At 41.3% G+C, this 19,696-nt stretch overlaps 1 protein-coding gene across 7 annotated transcripts in view; it reads left to right on the top strand.

Annotated features, from left to right (window-relative positions):
* PPFIA4 (PTPRF interacting protein alpha 4) overlaps nucleotides 1–19,458 on the top strand; it is a 122,143-nt gene extending 102,685 nt beyond the window's left edge. For 3 of the 7 annotated variants that reach the window (XM_082227480.1, XM_082227476.1, XM_082227481.1), the window contains 8 exons: nucleotides 2,396–2,422; nucleotides 3,547–3,722; nucleotides 4,704–4,801; nucleotides 5,401–5,576; nucleotides 6,294–6,362; nucleotides 14,264–14,441; nucleotides 15,276–15,372; nucleotides 18,249–19,458. In XM_082227480.1, the coding sequence (XP_082083606.1) occupies nucleotides 2,396–2,422; nucleotides 3,547–3,722; nucleotides 4,704–4,801; nucleotides 5,401–5,576; nucleotides 6,294–6,362; nucleotides 14,264–14,441; nucleotides 15,276–15,334 (783 nt within the window). In that variant the 3' untranslated portion in view covers nucleotides 15,335–15,372; nucleotides 18,249–19,458. The remainder of the gene's footprint in view (nucleotides 1–2,395; nucleotides 2,423–3,546; nucleotides 3,723–4,703; nucleotides 4,802–5,400; nucleotides 5,577–6,293; nucleotides 6,363–14,263; nucleotides 14,442–15,275; nucleotides 15,373–18,248) is intronic. The other 4 variants (XM_082227482.1, XM_082227479.1, XM_082227478.1 and 1 more) reach the window with 3 other exon arrangements.
* The last annotated feature ends 238 nt before the right edge of the window (nucleotides 19,459–19,696 follow it).

The raw sequence follows: 19,696 nt of genomic DNA, 5'->3' as shown, positions 1-19,696 counted from the left end.
AAGCATTCTGCACAGGTCGCGCATGCGCAGAAGCTCTCTATCGTGCTTTGCACATGCACAGAAGCACTGCTCTGGTTGCAGACTTTTCGGGGTGCGAATGGCACCCTGGAACAAATTGTGTCCGCAACCAGAGGTACCACTGTACTTTACTCATGATAAGAGGTTGGTTCAATTTTGGCCAGGTGATTCATTTCTTTGATAAAAATGCAAAATGTATTGTTGTTCAGGACACTTCATATTGTTGAGGGTTCAACAATCTTAGAGCCATCTTTGGTGTTTACTCCATTGGAAGTGTGAGCTATAACTAAATATATTATTCTTTTCTATCGGGTAACCATTACCCACAATATTTAGGAACCCCCTCAGTATGCATGGTAACTGACTTATTCTAGTTAACTGTAACTTTTAAGAACATATGCTTAAGCTTGATTATTTTTCTTCCCTCCCATTCCCTTTCTCTTGTGTGTCATGTCTTTTTAGATAGTGAGCCTGAGGGCAGGGACCATCTTAGAACTGATTTTTGAAAGTTGCTTTGAGAGCCTTTTTGGTTTGGCAGGTTATGAATCCTGTAGATTATTAATAATAAATAACAGTAAAGGGTCTCTTTTGAGATGTATCCCTAAAGGGTGGCTGGCAGCTGTGCCTTTGCCCAGCCAATATTTATGTAAGGTGACTGGCAGGTTTCTTGCTCTTAATTAAGCAGATACAAGTGTAATATATGTGGGTTATGCCTAACAAGAAGCACATTTATCTGTCTCATGTAGTTGGCAACTTGCTGTTCACCTATTTGTGTGGTGACCGCAGCCATAGGTAGCTAGCAGTTGTTCACCGGCACATGTCAGCACCATTTCCTTTTTTGTATTTACTGCTTGCGAACACTAGCGGTTGAAGATGAAAGGTATACATTTATCAGGAAAACAAATTAATTTGTGGCTATTGACATATTGTAGCTACTGTTCACCCACGTCAGCCTGGGAGAAGAGGAGAGTTTTTGTCTGGCACCTAAAGATACATAACAAATGTGCGAGGCAAGTCTCCCTGTGGAGAGCATTCCAGAAATGGGGAGCCATCCCAGAAAAGGCCCATTTTTGTGCTGCCACCCTCCAGACCTCTTGTGGAAGGGAGCACATGGAGGAGGGACTCAGATGATGATTGCAGGGATGGTGTCGGTTAATATGGAGAGAGGTGGTCCTAAGGTATTTTGGTCCCAAGCCTTTTAAAGGTCAAAACTAGCACTTTGAATTGGACCAGGAAACTAATTGGCAGTCAGTGCAGTCATACCAGGATTGGTATTACATGCTCAAACCCTCTTGCCCCGGTGAGCGACCTGGCCGCAGAACTTTGTACCAGATGAAGTTTCCGAGCTGTCTTCAAAGGCAGGCTCACGTAACATGCATTGCAGTAATTTAACCTAGAGGTTACCAGAGCATAGACAACAGAAGTTAGGTTATCCCTGTCCAGATAGGGGTGCGGCTGGGCCACCAGCCGAAGCTGATGGAAGGCACTCCACGCCACTGAGGCCACCTGAGCATCAAGTGACAATGGATCCAGAAGTACCCTCAACCTGCGTACCCACTACTTTAGAGGGAGTGTAGCTTCATCAAGAACAGGCCACTACCCCTCCATCCGGTTTAGGGAACCATCTACTAACAGTGCTTATGTTCACACTGCCCAGTTTAATAAATCTTTTAAGAATGGATGTTAATGTTTTTGTTACTATGCAGTGCATTTTTGTGTTTTTATTTTGTAAACTGCCCTATGTGAATGGTGATATAGAAATTTAATAAACAATCAGTCAATCTTCAGGAAGTTTCACCAGCTCCTTCCTTTAGTGCAGCATCTGTTATTTATCTCCTAAGTTTTGAATATGCTTCTCTGTTTGAGTCATGTAACATTATGGTGGCATGTGCAGTATAATATGACTCTTTTGCTCATTATTGAGAGATTCAAAATATTGCCTACAGTGAGATCCCTCATGTTATGTGTGCTGAAGAATGAGAGCCTGAAAGTGAAATCATATTTGTGCTTGTGCCATGTGTGTGGTCTGTGTGTGAAAGTATCCTGATTATTTTGTTTTACACTCATTGGAGAACCACTGTGGTGTAATGGTTGGAGTGTTGGATTATGACCTGGGAGACCAGAGTTCAAATCCCCACCCACTGGGGTAACCTTGGATCAGTCACTTTCTCTCAGCGTACTCTACCTCACAAAGTTGTGAGGATAAAATGGAAAGGGAACAACCATGAGCTTTTTGGAGGAAAAGGTGGTATGTAAATGTAGTAAATGAAAATATAATAAAGGAGTCTCTGCTTGTATCTTAAATATTGTCAGCCCCCATATGGTGATAACTTACTTTGCCTGTTGTTTTGTTGACATGCTGCATTGTTACATTTAGGACACTGAGGAGGGCAGTTGGGCACAGGTGAGACTTGTATATTATCTTGCCTTTTTCCACTGTGCTTAGACACACAAAATTATGTGAATGGTCAGAACACATCAAAACTGATTCCACAATGACACTTACAATCTGATTATATCACCTTGCTTTGGTTGTGTTTTGTTTCAATAAGCTGGGAAGACTTTTCTCAAGACAGATGAAGAATGCTCTTAACCCTGCTTACACTTTCTGGTTACTAATGCTATACAGTTTTCTCCAAACAGAAAAAAACTTTCCATGATATAAGAGAGCTCTCATTTCTCACCCCCTCACCTAGTTCCATTACAGCTATAGTTTTGCAAACCATACAGATCTACTCTATTGATTTACTGCTGTTTCCCACATTAATTTTAGTATTCCTTGTTCTCAGCCAGATTTGGAACACCTCTAAATTCCTATGCAAAGGGAGCAAATACCTGTGGCCCTTTGTTTCCTTATCAGATGTGTCCTCATTTTGCCAATAGAAGGCAGACATAATAAAATTCTGGCATGCATGCCTAGGCCATCACTGCTTCCTTTCTTTTCAAATGTTTCTTCCCAATCACTGGAAAGTCTGGAAGTAGATATAGGGTAGAGATAGATTCAAACCCTTCAGTTTATCCAGACCCTTCAGTGGAGCGGCTTAACTGGCTTCAGTGGGAAGCCCACTGCCCTAGGTCTTTAGACTTAAGAGCAGGATCCAAAAGCCACTGCATCCAAATGAGCTTGTAAGGAAGGATCCCTGCACAGCACTTTGCAGCTTTGTTCCTTATATTTTGTGGTATATTTCTGCCCAAGGGGCTGAAAATGGAGCACCGATTATGTATGCTTTATTCATGATTAAGGTTTTCAAGATATGTAATATTTAGGACACTGGTTGATTCCAGACAACTTGCCAATGTGGTATCACCAACAATATGAGAATCTTTCATCTTTGTGATAATCCTTATCACACACAATAGTGTATATATATTATCAAGGCATCAATGAACAATCAAGATAAATCCAAGACATGAGATTACTGTACCTTTATTAAATTATTCTAAATTACATTTCTGAGACTTCCCAATAGGATTCTGTTAATGCTTCTGAGGGACCTGCTCTTACATTCTTCTTCTTTACTTTCAAAGACATTGGCTTATGGGGACATGAATCATGAGTGGATAGGGAATGAATGGCTTCCTAGTCTGGGTCTCCCACAATATCGCAGCTATTTCATGGAGTGTCTTGTGGATGCACGAATGCTGGATCATCTGACTAAGAAAGATCTTCGAGTGCACCTCAAGATGGTGGACAGTTTCCACCGGTAAGCAAATTCTTGGAGGGTTATTGTTTCATCCCAGGAAACTAGAATTTCTTGCAACCAATTTAAGAATGGTTTAATGTGCTCATTTCCTGTCCCGCCCCCATCTGAATTTATCTCACCTAAACATACAGTTTATTCTTTTGGAGTGAAGCACACTGATGAAGTTGAGGTTGGTTTGTGTGTTTACTATATGTATTGGAAATTGCATGTTATAATATACTTAAATCAAAAGAGATGAGTGCAGTGGTTATCATTTGCAATGAAACTTCAATATATTGCTATGCATATTTGCCACAGACTAAAAAAACAGCAACAAAACCTTTGGAAATAGATGTAAAGAGTTTCCCCTGTTAGCATAAGTAATTGGGGAGGGGGTGGACAGAAACACATTTTGCGTTGTGTGGTTTATATAGCGATCTGAGATGGTTACAGTGCATTCTCAAGCCTTATTTGTGTGGAATTAGATGGCACAGTTAGGATTATCCCTGCTGAATAGTCCAGAGCACTGTCTTAGCACTTTGTCCAGAGCACTTTGATTCTTAGGATTTGTGGTTGCCACCCTCCTTAAACCTGTCAGGCTTTTGGAAATCTGCAACACTCACACAGAAGGAGCTACTCTCTTCTTTTCCTGACTATGCCTGACTGTGCTCTTAATAGGGCCAGATGCTGTGGGGCTTCGCCTGCATCTGCTTCTTTTTCCTCTCCTTCCTTCCTTCCTTCCTTCCTTCCTTCCCCCCTCAATTCCACACCTCTCCCTCAACAGTTGTGCTTTATCTCTGTCCACTGGGAGAGGAGACAGACCTTCAGACCTTGCTTATCACTAGTTGAGCCTTCAAGGACTCACAGAGGCATGGCACAAGTGCTGCAAACCTCCCCACAGTGTGTTATAATTGCTGTAATTAAATATAATAAATGATGTTTCAAATAGTAAGATTTTGGTTTGAAATGCATTGAAATAAGTGCTGTATTGTATCATTGCAGCACAAGCCTGCAGTATGGTATCATGTGCCTGAAAAGACTAAACTATGATAGAAAAGAGCTGGAGAGGAGACGGGAGGAAAGTCAGCATGAAATCAAAGGTAGGTAACAATGAAGAGATCTGCTTGTGGCAGGCTTCAAAGGAACAAGGCAATGAGACTGAGCTCTTGATGCCATTTTGCCTTCCCTTTCTTGAGGCATCATCAGTGCTGTTTTACAAACTCAGCATTTGTCAGTTGCAGAGAAGGGGAAGCTGGCATCTCCTCTACTTCTATTACTTCTAGAGGCTTTTCAGCCACTGAAAAACTGTTTTAGTCAGATGGTACCTGCATTTCTTCATTATAGTTTTCTGTGGATTTATCTTTATTGGTTGGCTCATGTTTACTACGTGGTTGGGGCACCAGCCTTCTATGTTCTGCATTTTAATTTTGTCTTTCTGGGGTTTCTTCCTTCAATGCTAGAGCTTTGACCATTCTGTTTTTGGTGTATGATAATGTGAACAAATGAGACTGCTACACTTTGGGCAGTGTGACTGATAGGAAAATGCTATAACCTGTCTGTTTTTAATCTTGTGGCTTCCATTGCAAATTTTAAACAATATATCAGTCATTGTGCTTTTTTCTATTTTTTCTTAACCAACTTATGTGGACTTAAATATTGTTGTGTTTTGTCCTGAATGTATGGCTTCACTTCCTTCTAGATGTGTTGGTTTGGACCAATGATCAAGTAATTCACTGGATTCAGTCTATTGGGCTTAGAGAGTATGCAAACAATATTGTTGAGAGTGGAGTCCATGGAGCCCTCATAGCATTGGATGAAAATTTTGATTATAATAGTCTGGCACTTGTGTTACAAATACCCACTCAGAATACTCAGGTAGGAAACTGATGTTTTTAGGATGACCATTATATGTTTCTTCTTAAAGAGATCTGAGTTGGATGTGTTTTTATTAGTGGCAACTGGCATCTCCAAAAAATAAGGAGTCTACAAGTTTCCCTGCTAAGTTACTTCCCCTACGTGCCTCATTTGGTTGATTTTCCCCCAACACTGTTCCTGCTGACTTCACCTATGGAAGACCCCGGCCACCCAGTTTATTGGCCAGGCAGAATGACATAGTGCTGTTGTCTTCATTCCCTGTTTATAAGCTTCCCAAAGGCATTTGTCAGGGCACTGTTAAAAACAAATTTCTGGAATAGATGGAGACAAGTGATTTGTCCTGCACCACAAACTAAGTTACAGAGCTGGGATTGAAGTTGCAAACATCAGCCACTTGTTTGGCCCTACAATTGTGCAGCAGCACAACATCTATTTCGCTGAAGGCAAACTAGTGAAGCTGAGAAATGAATGACTTGCCCCAAAGTGCATACTGCATACAAGGCAAAATATCTAGTCCAACATCCTTTTCCCCACAGTGGTTAACCAGCTGCTTTGGGAAGACTACAAACAGGACATAAAGGCAATAGCCCTTTCCATGGAGAGAAAGCAACTTTCAAGAAATATTTCATTTACTATGACTGGAAATTTGGCAGCACTGTTAGTGTTGTTTTTGTTTTGATAGACAACTATTGTTGGCTTATCTAATGTTTTCTGCAGGCACGACAAGTGATGGAGAGAGAATTCAACAATCTGCTTGCCTTGGGCACTGATAGGAGGCTTGACGATGTGAGTACAAAGTACTATCCTCTGACTAAAACATGCTGGGAATTTGAGAAATTTTGGGCCCATACTGTTGGCTAAGAAACTGATGAAGCAAGAGAAGTGTTGCAAGTAGGACTGGCAGTGCAGTTATCTTCTGTGAAGGAACATTGTATGTGCTGAAATTCTGTTCATGAAGAGAGCAAGTGGATTTGGTAAGCCAGAGAGATTTCAACTTGCAGACAGGTATAGGATCCCCTGTAATGAAATTGTTTGCTGTGAGAATTGCTGGAACCCAGGCTGCCTTCTCACTTCTTATGTGAGAAATGATTGGTGTTAGCAGAGCCTATGCTGTTTACTTTTGTTTTTGTTTTTGTAAATCTGCAAGGAAATTCTGCTTGCCATTCATTTGTGCATTGGCTCCAACAAACCTGCTCTTCTTTCCTTTAGGAAATGTAATACCATCCCCGCATGAATGTTCCTATTTCATTTTACCATAAACCATTTTCAGTTGAATAGGACTGTAAACTAAAATCTGAGCAGCAACATGGTTGCATACATTTTAAATCCATCCCACTAGTCAAAATGGTGTAAGTATGTTGATAGACAAAAGCTCAGCCTGTGGACTATCTGAAATCTACTCCCTTAAGTAGTACGAATCATGTTTTCATACTGCTCTGGACAAAGCTCTGAAGACCAGTGATGTTGAAAACACTCCTACCTTCAGCTGGGACCTCCTAGCCCTCCTTTGTCATAACTTCTTGTGAACCAAACCCCATGAGGCGAGGAGCTGCTCTCCCTGTCAACAGCATGATCTCGTACTATTGTAACAGAAGTGAGTTTACACAGACACACTGCTCTGTGGAGTACAACCTTTTTGTATGCTTTGTGAATCACTGTCACACTGCTTGGTGTACCAAAGTTATCTGTATTGGTCAGTCAATAAATTATAAACACTGGACTGGAAATATATTGAAGGGTTTCTTTAAACTTGGGGATCTGGGAACATCTTGATGTAGTTGCCAGTTCTGGCTGAGCCTTTTAAATAATCATTATAAGATTGTATCAACACACATCTTGCAGACATAGTTGAGGGAGGGATATGGGAGGGAGGATGGAGTATCTTCTGGAGTGCTTAGTGCAACGATAGAAGACACTAACTGTTCCCTCAGTGATCCTAGCGCAAAGCTATAGGTGACAGTAGTGCATCCTAACACAGATCATGCCAAATTCTTCTAAAGCAAAGGGCAGTAGGGGGAGTTTTAAAGTGCAGCATGGGGAGGCAGGAGGGAGAGTGAAACACTTGCTTGCCCTCCCCTCACATCTTCTCCCCAGCAGTTTTTCTACCAAGAGGAGTTACTTTTGGCCGGAAATTAGCTATTTCATGGGGAAAGCGTGAGTAGTGCACAGGTATACTTCTTACGGAACTTGGATTGATTGCAGCTGCTTGTTGAGTGTAAGCCTGAGGGTTTTCCTCAGTGTAATGCATGAAATGATCCATTCATGTGAAGAAACTCTGAAGTGAAGCATTATTCTAGGAAAAGGGTAAGGTATGGATATCGCCAGCAATCTGTTGCATTTTCAGGAAGGGAATGTATCAAGTGAAAAGAACTGGCACACACCTGAGCATTGCATGCACATTTACCTCACTGAAATGTTGGTTGTATAGGAATACTATTATAGATAAACAAACAAACATACAAACATCTGGGGACCCAAGGTTGAAGACCTCCGGTTTAGATGATGAATATTACCACCTAAAATTTCAAAGTGGAATAGAAATTATTCAAATGGTTCCCCAAAGCTGAAAACTATTATCTGTTCAAGAAGAAAAATCTGGTATATATACGTACTGGTTACCTAGTATTATGTCAACCTGTTTCTCTTGATGGTGCATCCTTATTATCCATAACTGCATTCGGCTGCTTTAGGATAAAATCTGAGGTATGCTCAGTTATCTGTATGTGAGTTAGGCAATATATCCTTTTGTGACTTAGTCCTCATAAAAATCAGTAGCACTAGTTGCAGTGTACCACTTCCTGCATGGGCTGAATATTCTGGAGTACTTCGGAGTTATTTTTCAAGTGATTCTTATTCCACTTCAACATTTACACTCATAAGATTTTGCAAGCTATTCTACTTTCTCATGTAGAGTCATCTTGACACTAAGATTATCACATAGACTATCCATAAAACATGCCCTGAGGAATGTATATGTGTTTTTGATGCTTCTAAAGCACTCATAATGTGCAAATTGTAGGTCAAAAATAAAAACCCTTGTGAGGATCTACTCATTCTAAAGGGGTGATCCACTGTTTACAGAGTGAGGAAACCAGTGGCTTAATCTTTAAAGCAACATTTTTCTACAGAGAGATAATCTCTGTGCAGGTAATATTTACACCATGTACACCACAATTTTGGAAGGCAATAGCTTTATTTTGTCACAATTACTCATGATGGAAACTGGTGTACAGATCAGATTCAATGTTCATGTAACTGAAGCAAAATTGAGTACTGTGCCACTTTCAGACATCATTACTATGCACACTTTTATTTTCACCAAAGTGTCAGTTTTGAAGGCAGAAAATCCAAACTTCCTCTAGTGGGTAGATGTATAATAAACTATATCATCAAGAATTTACAACCATTTAATGAAATTACACAATCTACTACCTGAGGTTGAGTGCAGCCTAATGGCGGGGCAGGTGATGTTAAGCAGATCATAAAGTAAGAAGCAACATTCTCTAGGAGAAGAGAGGACACATAGGATGGTATGTTCAACTTTCCACAATATAGGGAAGGTTCTGTCAATCAGATGCAATGGATTCTGTACCTTCAAATCTTTGGAGATGGAGGAAGTTTCTAAGTGATATACAGGTAAGCACACAGATCTCTGTGAGCTTCAGTACTGGTAAGTATGTTGCAAATTACTGTATAGAGACCCATAATCTCCACTTCAGAAATGAAATCAAATAATCTGGCTATCACAGCATAACTAATACACTTTAGCCCAGAATAGGAGCACGTGCTTTGTATGCAATATTTGTAGTCCAGTCCGAATTTTGCAATTGGGAGGAATTCAATATCACAGTATTACGAACTTTCTGTCTATGCAAGCATTTCAGTTTGCCAGATGGAACAATAGCCCCTCCCCTCCCATGCTGTTTCAGAGGTTCTCTTGACTGCCCTCCAGAACTAATTTTGGGGGGAATATGGAGGAAAAGCCCCTTGCACATGGTTAGGTGAACTCCACCCATTACCTTTTTGGTCCCAGAAGGAAGTTTAAAAAAACACCAATAAATTAAAATAAAACCCCAGGCTTTTAAATGTATTGTTAGTTTAGTATGCTGTCACTTTGATCTTGCATTTTATCTCATTTTTGTCATTTGGCATCATTGCTGAAGGGTGGTGTATAAACCAACAAGCCTTCCCCCCAGTGTTCTCAGGCAGCATATATGGGAAGTATGCCACTTTATCTCTTTGCAGTGGATTAGACAGAGGATGTGTGACTGGTTCAAAGTTACTCTGTGGTTTTTGTAGCTGAGCTAGAATTTGAACCCAGGTCTGACCACATCACATCCAACATTCAATCCTCTGTGCTACAATGGGAATGGGCTAGAGGGGAGAAATCCCCCAGATACTCTGATCTCCATGTACCCAATTTCTACTATCTGAAGTGGAGTGATAGTTACAGGCCAAAGGCCGGGTTATAGAGGAAAGGTTTTGCCTGGTACTTAAAGATAGATAATGATGGTGCCAGGTGACCCTCCACGAGGAAAGCATTCCACAAATGAAGAACCACAGAAAAAGCCTATTTTTGTGTTGCCACCCTCTGGACCTCTGGTGGAGGTGGCACATGAAGATCATGATCACAGGGTCCCCATCAGTTCATATTCAGCAAGATTTATACACCATTCAATTAAACATTAAATAAATCTCTCAGAGGTTTGCATCAAATAGTATAAAATACTCATAAGAGACTGCTGAAAATAACCCACAGCAGCATTCAGGCACAGAATCCCCTAATTCTGAAATGAAGAAACTGTGCTGAGTATCATCAGCATGCTGATAGCATCATGCTCCACATTGCCTCATCCTCTAGTATTAGAGCTAAAATAGTACCCTGCAGCACTCCTTAGCATAACTGCCTGGCATCTAAAAAGAACTCTTCCAGTGTTGGTCTTGTAGATAGCGCTGGAGCCATTGTAACACTGTGCCCCAATTCTCATCCCATAGAGCTCATCCAGTAGCATGTATATGTCCTACTTTGGAGGAATAAAACCCCTGCTCTAGCCCACTTAGCACAGTGCTATATTGTGTTTCCTTCTCAAGGGCATACCTAGGAGACTCTGCTGGCACGGAATAGTTCTCTCTTTTGCAGCACTGGAGCTGCAGACTACTCTGCTCATCCATAAAGGACTCTGCCTAAGCAGTAAATGTCCCTCATCTGTCTTCAAAATCAAGTTACTAACCTTGTGGCTTCCTAAGGCACTAATGCTTCTCTCCCCAACTCTTGACTGAACTGTCTGTCTGGGGAGAATAAATGTATTATGTACCTTGAGGGGCATTTATTAATCTACTTAAGGGATGGGCAAACTCTTCTCTGTCAGAAGCTGCATTCACATGGGGATAATTTTGGGGGACTGCATGCTGACTCTCTGGGCAGGGCTAAAACCAGTGATGAGTGAGACCAGAGCCAAAAGTGGACAAAGCCACCCTTTTTCTCGTTTTCTGACACACACTCCTCTCTCCCCTTTCTACTCAGTAGGCTGCTGGGGAGAGACAGATCACGCTTTCCAGAGGCCTGAACAAGTCACTTGCACAGGGCTTTTGAAATTAGGCCTATGATTGCCCACTTCTGATCTACTTCAAGGTTTTTTAAAGTGTAGAACATGAGTTCTACCATATTCAAAGCTGAGCACCCATAATTTAAAGGAATAATTTAGTGAAGGAGTGGGCATTGCATTTTGTTTGGTCAAGCCACCCAGAAAGCTGTTCTGCTGTTGCCATTTTGAATACAGCTGAAAAAAAATGAGCATGGAAGTTTTGAAGGGAGTATGGCAATGCCATATACAGAGTTTGGTTTAAAGTTTTTAAGTGTTTTTAAATAAGTAGCTAGAGAGAGTACATTACGGGGACTTCCTCCCTTTTGGAAGAGGGAGAGAATGTATCTCGCGTAATATTGCATCTCATAGTACTAGTTCATTCCATAATAACAACCAATTTCGTGGTATTTTCAACTGGAGATGAATTTAAATTTTAAAACATTTATTGTAAGGCAGCTAACTAAAATAAGAATACACACGCAGTAAAAAAAGTTACAAATACAATGAAAACATGGAATGCATTGTTATTAACTAGAAAAGCAGCCAATGATGAGCTGGTAAAACCATAAGAATAACCACTGAAAATAGTAAAACAGGTTTCATTTAAGCCACTAAAGATATAAGAAAGAAGGGTTTCACACTGCGGTGGAAGGCCATCAAAGAAGCAATGAGGCAGACTTACCTGGGCAGGGAATGTCAGAGCCTGGACTCAGCCACTGACAAAGTCCGCTCCCTCCTCACAGAGAGCAGAAGGGCCTCTGTTGATGACCATAATACTCAAGGATGCTTGTATTGGGAAAGGCAGGTCTTTGATTTTCAGAAAATAAAGAATGATAAGGAAATGGTAATTTTGCTCTGAACTTGTGAAGACCCCGGCCTGTATTTATTTATTTATTTAAGCTATTATATACTTGGCTTTTCTGGCTAAGTTTCCCAAAGCTACTTACAGCAATAGAATAGAATATCAAAAATCAAATAAAACACTAAGAATACCCAGTAGCTTTAAGAACCAACAGAAGGCAATAAAAATAGAGTCGATCATTGAATGCCTTCTAGAATAAACATGTTCTTGTGCCTTAAAAAAATGGGAACACCTCTGATCTCTCTCGAGGGAGAATTCCACAGGTGTGGCATCACCATTGGTATTCACCAGTGAGAAATTGGCTAGTGACAGGCCAGGGGGAATAGCTCTGGATGCTGAACTGTGAAACCTGTACAATTTATGTGAGAGAATATTGGTCATGATTGCTAAGATTTCATCAGCTTAACATTATTGACTTATATTGTAAAAATGCATTTTGGGAGCCATCAATGCAAACACGGAACTAGTGTCAGGTGCTTGGAGTCTACAGAGGCTAGCAGTCTGTTTCCTAGGCTCTAAATGATTTTAGAAATGGACTAATTCAAAGCCCAGTTATTGGCCCCATCCCATTAGGATGAAGAGATTTTTAGAATTTTTTTCCATTTTGTGTACAGCATTCCAGTTGCTTTGATTGCCTTAAAAATGAATATATTTCTTTTAATGAGGTGTTTTAATTTTACCTCTGAATTTGAATCTTCAGCAGCTATCTATGTACTTAAACAACCTATTTACCATTAGCAATATGCAATATTTTTGTTTTAGGGGTCACAATGAGGAAACTTCAAAAGGAAGAAAATAAGGGGCTATGAGGAATGACGCTGGGCAATCTTCTTTGGGTTATCACACTCTGAAATCATCTTTTGTGATGAATTTTTAAAATTTTAAGAGGGAAACATCTGGGTTTAGAAAACTCAAGGCAAACAATTTTAAAAAACTGATACTGAATGAGAAACTTTGACACCGGATTAGAAAGTACTTAAGAAAGGGATTTGGTCATTTCAAGTAAATAACATCTACTGTTGTTATTCTGGCAAGTCAACTCTTATTTCTACTTGAAGTAAATTGAAGTAAATTTGAATTCTTTCATATTTCTGTTAATCACCATCAGCATCTCAGTATTTGTCAGTGAATGAAGGAAAGAATAAAGCCCCCAAGGGCTTCTCATTAATTTTCCATAACTGTGTTCTGCTTAAGTTTCCTTGTATCTGAGATAGAATTATCACTTGACCAAGACAAATGCTGGTTTAAAACACTATTGGTATATTGTTATCGTCATTATCCCACTTTGTAGGATGGCCAAATTTCTAGATTATTTCCATAGGGAAATAGAGCCAATTTCTGAAAAGTATGCGACTCAGTTAGAAAATTAGAATATAATCCTTGAGAGATTTCTTACTGAATGCTGAGGTTTTTGTATTATTTGACCCCATAAAAAGGAGATTGAAGGCCTTTTCACACAATTTCATTGAGCTGATTTGTGCTGTGTTCAGCATGAAATATAGAAGTGAGTGATTATTTCATCCAAATCCTAGCTTGCAACTGAATCCAAATTTATTACAATACCACATTTTAACCCTTTGCATCAGTGTAGTCTATGTGAGTTGAGGTGGATATATAGTGAAGCAATCACACAACCTACTTTATCAACATGCCTATTTGGTAATGAAGATTCAGCCAGTGGACAAAATGTAGAAGAAACATGGGTTCAGCATGGCACACTGAGCAAATTAAGAACAGATATACACCAGTATGTGGAAGATTAATTGCAGGAAACAAAATGTGCACTGTGGAGTCTTGTCTTAAAGTTTCAGGGGAGGCCAGTTTGATGCCAGGGTACTGACTGATAGCACAGAAGTTGTGTGCCAAAGAGCAGGATCATGGCAAAATGGGTAATCCAGTCAGAGTCAACTCTGCTTGATCCCAGCCAGGAAAGCAGGACAGAGCAAAGGGCAGCTTGTCAGTACCTTGGACAGCTCACATTGGCCAGTGCTTCTAGCTAAGATTCAGAGAGATGTTGCCTCAGAGGCATGCCCCAAACCCAGGAAAACTAGCTGGTCTGAACCAGCCCAACTCCCTTCAATGAGTTCTCTGTCAATGTTTTTCAGACTTTGCCGATCTTCCAGTAGCATAAGAGACCTGCACGAGTCTTTTCCTTTCCACAAATGCCCGTACTTCTCCCTGAGGAAGGCCTAGCTGATTGCTTTGCTTGGTATGTGGTATAATCTTTTCTTTCCTTACAGGGTGATGACAAGACTTTTCGGCGAACTCCCTCCTGGCGAAAGCGCTTCCGCCCCCGAGACTTTCACAGCATCAGCATGCTCAGCGGATCAGCAGAGACGCTCCCAGCAGGGTTCCGAGTGACCTCCTTGGTGCCCCTTCCACCTCCTTCAGCACCACCGAAAAAAATGCCACCAGAAGGTAAGGTCCAGCTTTGCTCTTGTTCATGACAGATGAATAAGACAGTTTCAAACCACCAAGTGTTTGGATGCTGCATGGTGTGTGATCTTTGATGATAAGAAGCCCAACACTCTGTTTTCCTGAATAAGATTGTAACTACTAATTGGACTTCTAACATGGTTTGCCTTCCCAGACTACATATGGACCTTACTTTTGGTTCTTGTACTCCCTGCATCTGATGCTGATATCAGAGAGTTTAGATAGACAGTTGATGTCCCATTTGATCTCACCAAGATTATCCCTTTCTGAATCTCATGCAGGGGATTTGCTTAGTTGCTTTAGCCCAGAGATGAAGGTATGAAAAGATAAATGAGAAAGCTATTTTGTATATTTTGATGAGTTTCTAATCAGTCTGGAAGAAAGGACCTTTCAAGGATCTGACCTTGCAAATCGGGTATGTTGTTCTGTGGTGTCCAGCTGATGAGAATTTACACCCTCACATAATAGAACAACTCCTCTCCCTCCAGTTCTGCTCCATGAATAGCACCCTTGGCTGCTTTAGACTCCTGTCTATTTAGTCATTCAGTGGTCTGAAATTTTATTTCTTATTGAGCTCTGAAGCCATATACCTCTGATGCTAGGCAGCTACACTTTCATGCCTTTTAAAAAGCATTAGTTAGTACTTTTTAACTGACTAAACTTGCTTAATTGACTTTAATTGCTCCTGACCTTTGTAATAAGCCAAGCTAGGCAGTCAGGCAACAGGGAACCAAGGGTTTAATGGTGTGCTTTGCATGAGAGCTCTGATCTCACTAATTGCATGCTTTTTATGTGTTGTTGCTAAATGGTTTGCAGTTGGTGCATCTGGGTCCCAAAGGCTGGAGACATCCACAGTTCGCACATATTCCTGCTGAGATTCAGTTTCCAATGGGACCATTGGCCCAGGGCCCAGGTAAGTGTAGAAATTAGGGTAGAGCAGCTATATTCTCAGTAGTCTAGAGAACTTCCAGAAACTAATGAAATAAACCAGAAATCAATTTCTCTGTTTTCAGGCTTCTAAACACAATTTTTGTTCTGCCTAAAATCACTTGCAGGGAAGCTTCCTGTATCACCAGTTCAGCTTTTTGTGCTATATGTGTGAGAGTCAGTATCACGACAAAAGAAGTTGCACAGGAGATTGTGCTGTATTCCCATGTTTGAACTGCAGCACCCCACAATTTCCTCTAGTCCATGTCAGACCTCACAATTTCCTCTAGTCCATGTCAGACCAGAGGACCCAGCACAGTTGTTATATATCTGATGGGTGCCAGATTTATTCATTCAACAACCCTAGTCTCAACAACAACAAACATGGGCTTCAACACTTTAGCTCTGTCTTGGTCTTTGCAGGAGCAGTTGTTAGCACAGTGATAACTTCTAGCATGTTTTATAGGTGATTTCTCAATGCACACCAAACATCCAGTACTGCTTCAGTGGCCTCTCTTTGTAGGGCAATAAGGCACAGGCACATTTTTCTTCAGAGATATTGCAATCCAACATTTAAATAATAGAAAGCAAAGACAAGTGGACAAATGGAGCCCATAAAATAAGCCACGAAGAAAGAGAGGAGGGACACCAAGCTTAAATCTAGCTTGATTTCAGATTAAACCTCTGAATCACCAAAACAACTTATAGCAATTTTATCTAACTCCTTCCCCCCCCCCCCACACATATATAGAGAGAGCAGCCAATGCATAGAGGGCCACTCTGTGTGTTATGAAGCTATTATTGTCTCTCAAAAGAAACCAAACATTTTCTGCCAGAAGAGCCAATCCCTTAGTTGATACTTATTTCAAGTCAATACAGAGCTCAGTTCTGGAAGAGAATAATCGTCTAAAACATACTGACAAGCTGTTTTGCAGAGTTGGTTATCACCCAATTCTATATAGCACAGTGCAGGAAAGAACTTAATTGCCATAGTAGCTGTTCTTTTATTATACTTGATTGAGTGCTGTCCACTCTTGGCTTAATTGTTGGCCACCCAGGTTCTGTGCGAAGAAGAACGGCTGATATTCCTGATGGTAGAGGGTGTAGCTTCTGAAAAAAATATTGTGCACAGTTTCTAAAACTTTAATGGAGTTCACACATTACTTTTAGATGTGTTTAATTCAGCAGAGAACCATATATTGTTGGTCTATGATCTGGAAAACCTGTCTGTAATTCTGTGCTCAGCTCTGAAGCTCTCTGAATGACTTTGGGGAAGTCACTCTCCCTCAAGCTAATTTGCCTTACAGGTTTACTGTGAAGTTAAAATGTTTCTTGGAAGAAAGGAAGAATAGGATTATAACATGAATGTTGTTGTTGTTTAGTCGTTAAGTCGTGTCCGACTCTTCATGACCCCATGGACCAGAGCACGCCAGGCACTCCTGTTTTCCACTGCCTCCCACAGTTTGGTCAGACTCATGTTTGTAGCTTCGAGAACAGTGAACAACCATCTCGTCCTCTGTCGTCCCCTTCTCCTTGTGCCCTCCATCTTTCCCAACATCAGGGTCTTTTCCAGGGAGTCTTCTCTTCTCATGAGGTGGCCAAAGTATTGGAGCCTCAGCTTCAGGATCTGTCCTTCCAGTGAGCACTCAGGGCTGATTTCCTTAAGAATGGATACGTTTGATCTTCTTGCAGTCCATGGGACTCTCAAGAGTCTCCTCCAGCACCATAATTCAAAAGCATCAATAACATGAATATATAGTAGAAACTGATAGTACATGACAAAACATCTTGGATCTTGCCTAGCAGATGCACCGATCTACCTACCTACCAGGGACGAGCAACCTGTGGCTCTGTCAGTATTATTAAATCCAAATTGCCATCAGCCCCAGCCAACATGGCAAGTGGTCAGGGATAATGAGAGTTGTAATCCAACACTATTTACAGAGCCACAAGTTGCCTACATATGAATTTTAGGTCAATATATTCAGCCCGACTATCAAGCTGTTATTCCAACAGAAGCTTCATTTTGTTGAAACTGCTTCCCTTTTAAAAAAGCTGTCCTCCAAGACTGGTTTAATAGTTACGGTGTTTGTAGGCAGGGCCCATTTACTGGCAGAGAAATTGCTACAGTTGAGCCATTTGGATACCTTCTCCTTCAGATTATTATAGAAGCCGTTTCCTGCCTAGTAGGAAACTTTCTAGTCTAGTTGCATGCTGTAAGCTCAATAACCAAGAAATTCCGGTGACTGAAATGTCGGCAAAACCTTAATGGATCATACTAACAAAGAGGAGGAGGAATGAGGAATGTGCTGAATAGGGGCTGGAGAGGCATCTATAGAAATGAAGGGGACAGCTGTTGGATAAAGATAGCAAAGTTTATCCCTTTCTCCCCAAGGCAACATCAGCACTGACGCTTCCAGTGACAAGAACAGACTTGGCCATGTTCATTGTGGGTCTCACAGTCAAAATCCATGGATCAGCCATGACTGTGCCTTGTGTCTAGCTTCTGCTATTTCCATGTGGACTCTAAATCTGTGCTCAAGGGTGGTGAACAGCAGTTTGCCAGCATCAGGATTCTGAGGATTCTTGAGCAAGGCAGCTTCAGTGGGATCTCCTGACCTGGCAGAGGTGGGGTGTGCAAACTGCGAATTCTCTCAACCTTTCTCTGACCCTCTTAGGTGCTCCATGCAAACAGGTGCTTGGAGCATTGGGCCCTTTTGCTTCTGTTGGGGCTTTGTTGAATGCCTAATCTTTCACCCAGACTAGTGAATAGTCGTAGGAGGAGCACAGGCACAGAGCAGATTTGCCACAGCATCGTATCCTTCATGTTTAATGTAGACTTTGTACCCTTTTGTTTTGCAGCACATTCCCACTACTTGTATGGTTATACACTGGCTGCTTTCCGAGATTAGGCCAGAGACCAGACTGTGCCTGCTCCTTGGCTCCAAAGAACAGAAGCTACAGGCCAACCATTTCAGGCCACATGGCCAAAAGAAGATTCTTCCTCCTGCTTGTACACAACCCTGATTTCCTGTTTGGTGTCCTTAAACCCCAATTATATCTGTGGCTTCCCATTTATCTCCCCCGTTCCCTTGGCTTTAGACATGCTCTCACTGAGAAAGAGAACAGACATCTCTCTCCCCACTGTGTGTGATGCAGTGATCTTGATGTAGGTCTGGTAAGACATGGAAGCACCTTAATACTGGTCTGCAGCAGTCCCTGCACCATTATCTGCCTGTGTTTCATTTTGCCAATATGCCTGAGAGCAGCAGTAGCTGCTTGTTCCCACTGTACAACTCGGACCCAATAAGACAATCGCTAAGGAGATAAAGGCAATGATGAGACTATGGGAGACCCAGCTCTGAACTCTCCCACAAGTGCAGCAGCAGGCATTTCTGCTGGGAATGCCCACCATGCCACAGGCAACAAGGAACGTCTGCCAATGGGCAGTATTGTTCCTCTGATGTGAAAGGGCCAGGGCTGAAAGCAGGGCATGGAGGTGCTTGGTGGGAAGGAGAGAGTAGCTACCAAACAAGTTTGTATGTCTTCCAGGTCCCTTTGTCATGTATGAAATGAAATCTGACGCTGGGAGTACAAGTGATGTCCTCAGATCTCTGTTGGGTAAACAGTAAATGCTCTTATCTTTCCCTGTAGACAAACAGAAAACCTCCCCTTTCTTCTCTTTGCATTTACAGATAGCCTGTGATCCAAAAAGGTTCCTAGCTGTTTCTTCCTTCTAGGGTAGGATCCGTTTGTCTCCTCATGCTGCCTTTTGCCTAGTGTGGCCCTCTTATTACTGACGTGGTATTTCTTGGTGGCTGGAATGCCCTATACTCATACCGTGCTGTTTGGAAGTGCAATATCCAAGAGACTGTACAGTTGCAATGTCTTTTTGGTGTACAACTTGCCTAATACAGTATTAAATATTTTTTTAATTTAAAGAGTAAGTGATCCCTTTATATCAACAACCTCTTTCTTTTGTCATATTATTGGTACTGCATGGATTCCAAACCCTGCAAAAAAAGTCAGGAATGGGTGTATGTGTGTTCCAATAAATCTGATTTTAAAGCAAGGCTCGGTGGATTCATAATTCTCTTCTGCATTAATGCGGATTCTCTGGGCACGATGTTTGTGGTAACTGGTGGCATGTGAGCCATATCTGGCATGATGATGCTTAATTGGCCCACTAGTTGACTGAACACTTCCTATGGCTTGATGGAGCATTTTAGCACCATCTTACATCCTTATGTCTGGGTGGGATGAGAAGTAAGGAAAAGCCCAAAGCCACCCACCTTTTCACTGTAGTCTCC

Source organism: Podarcis vaucheri, assembly GCF_965113315.1.
Source record: "Podarcis vaucheri genome assembly, chromosome: 6".
NCBI lineage: Eukaryota > Metazoa > Chordata > Lepidosauria > Squamata > Lacertidae > Podarcis > Podarcis vaucheri.
This window is presented reverse-complemented; position numbering and strand designations above follow the sequence as displayed.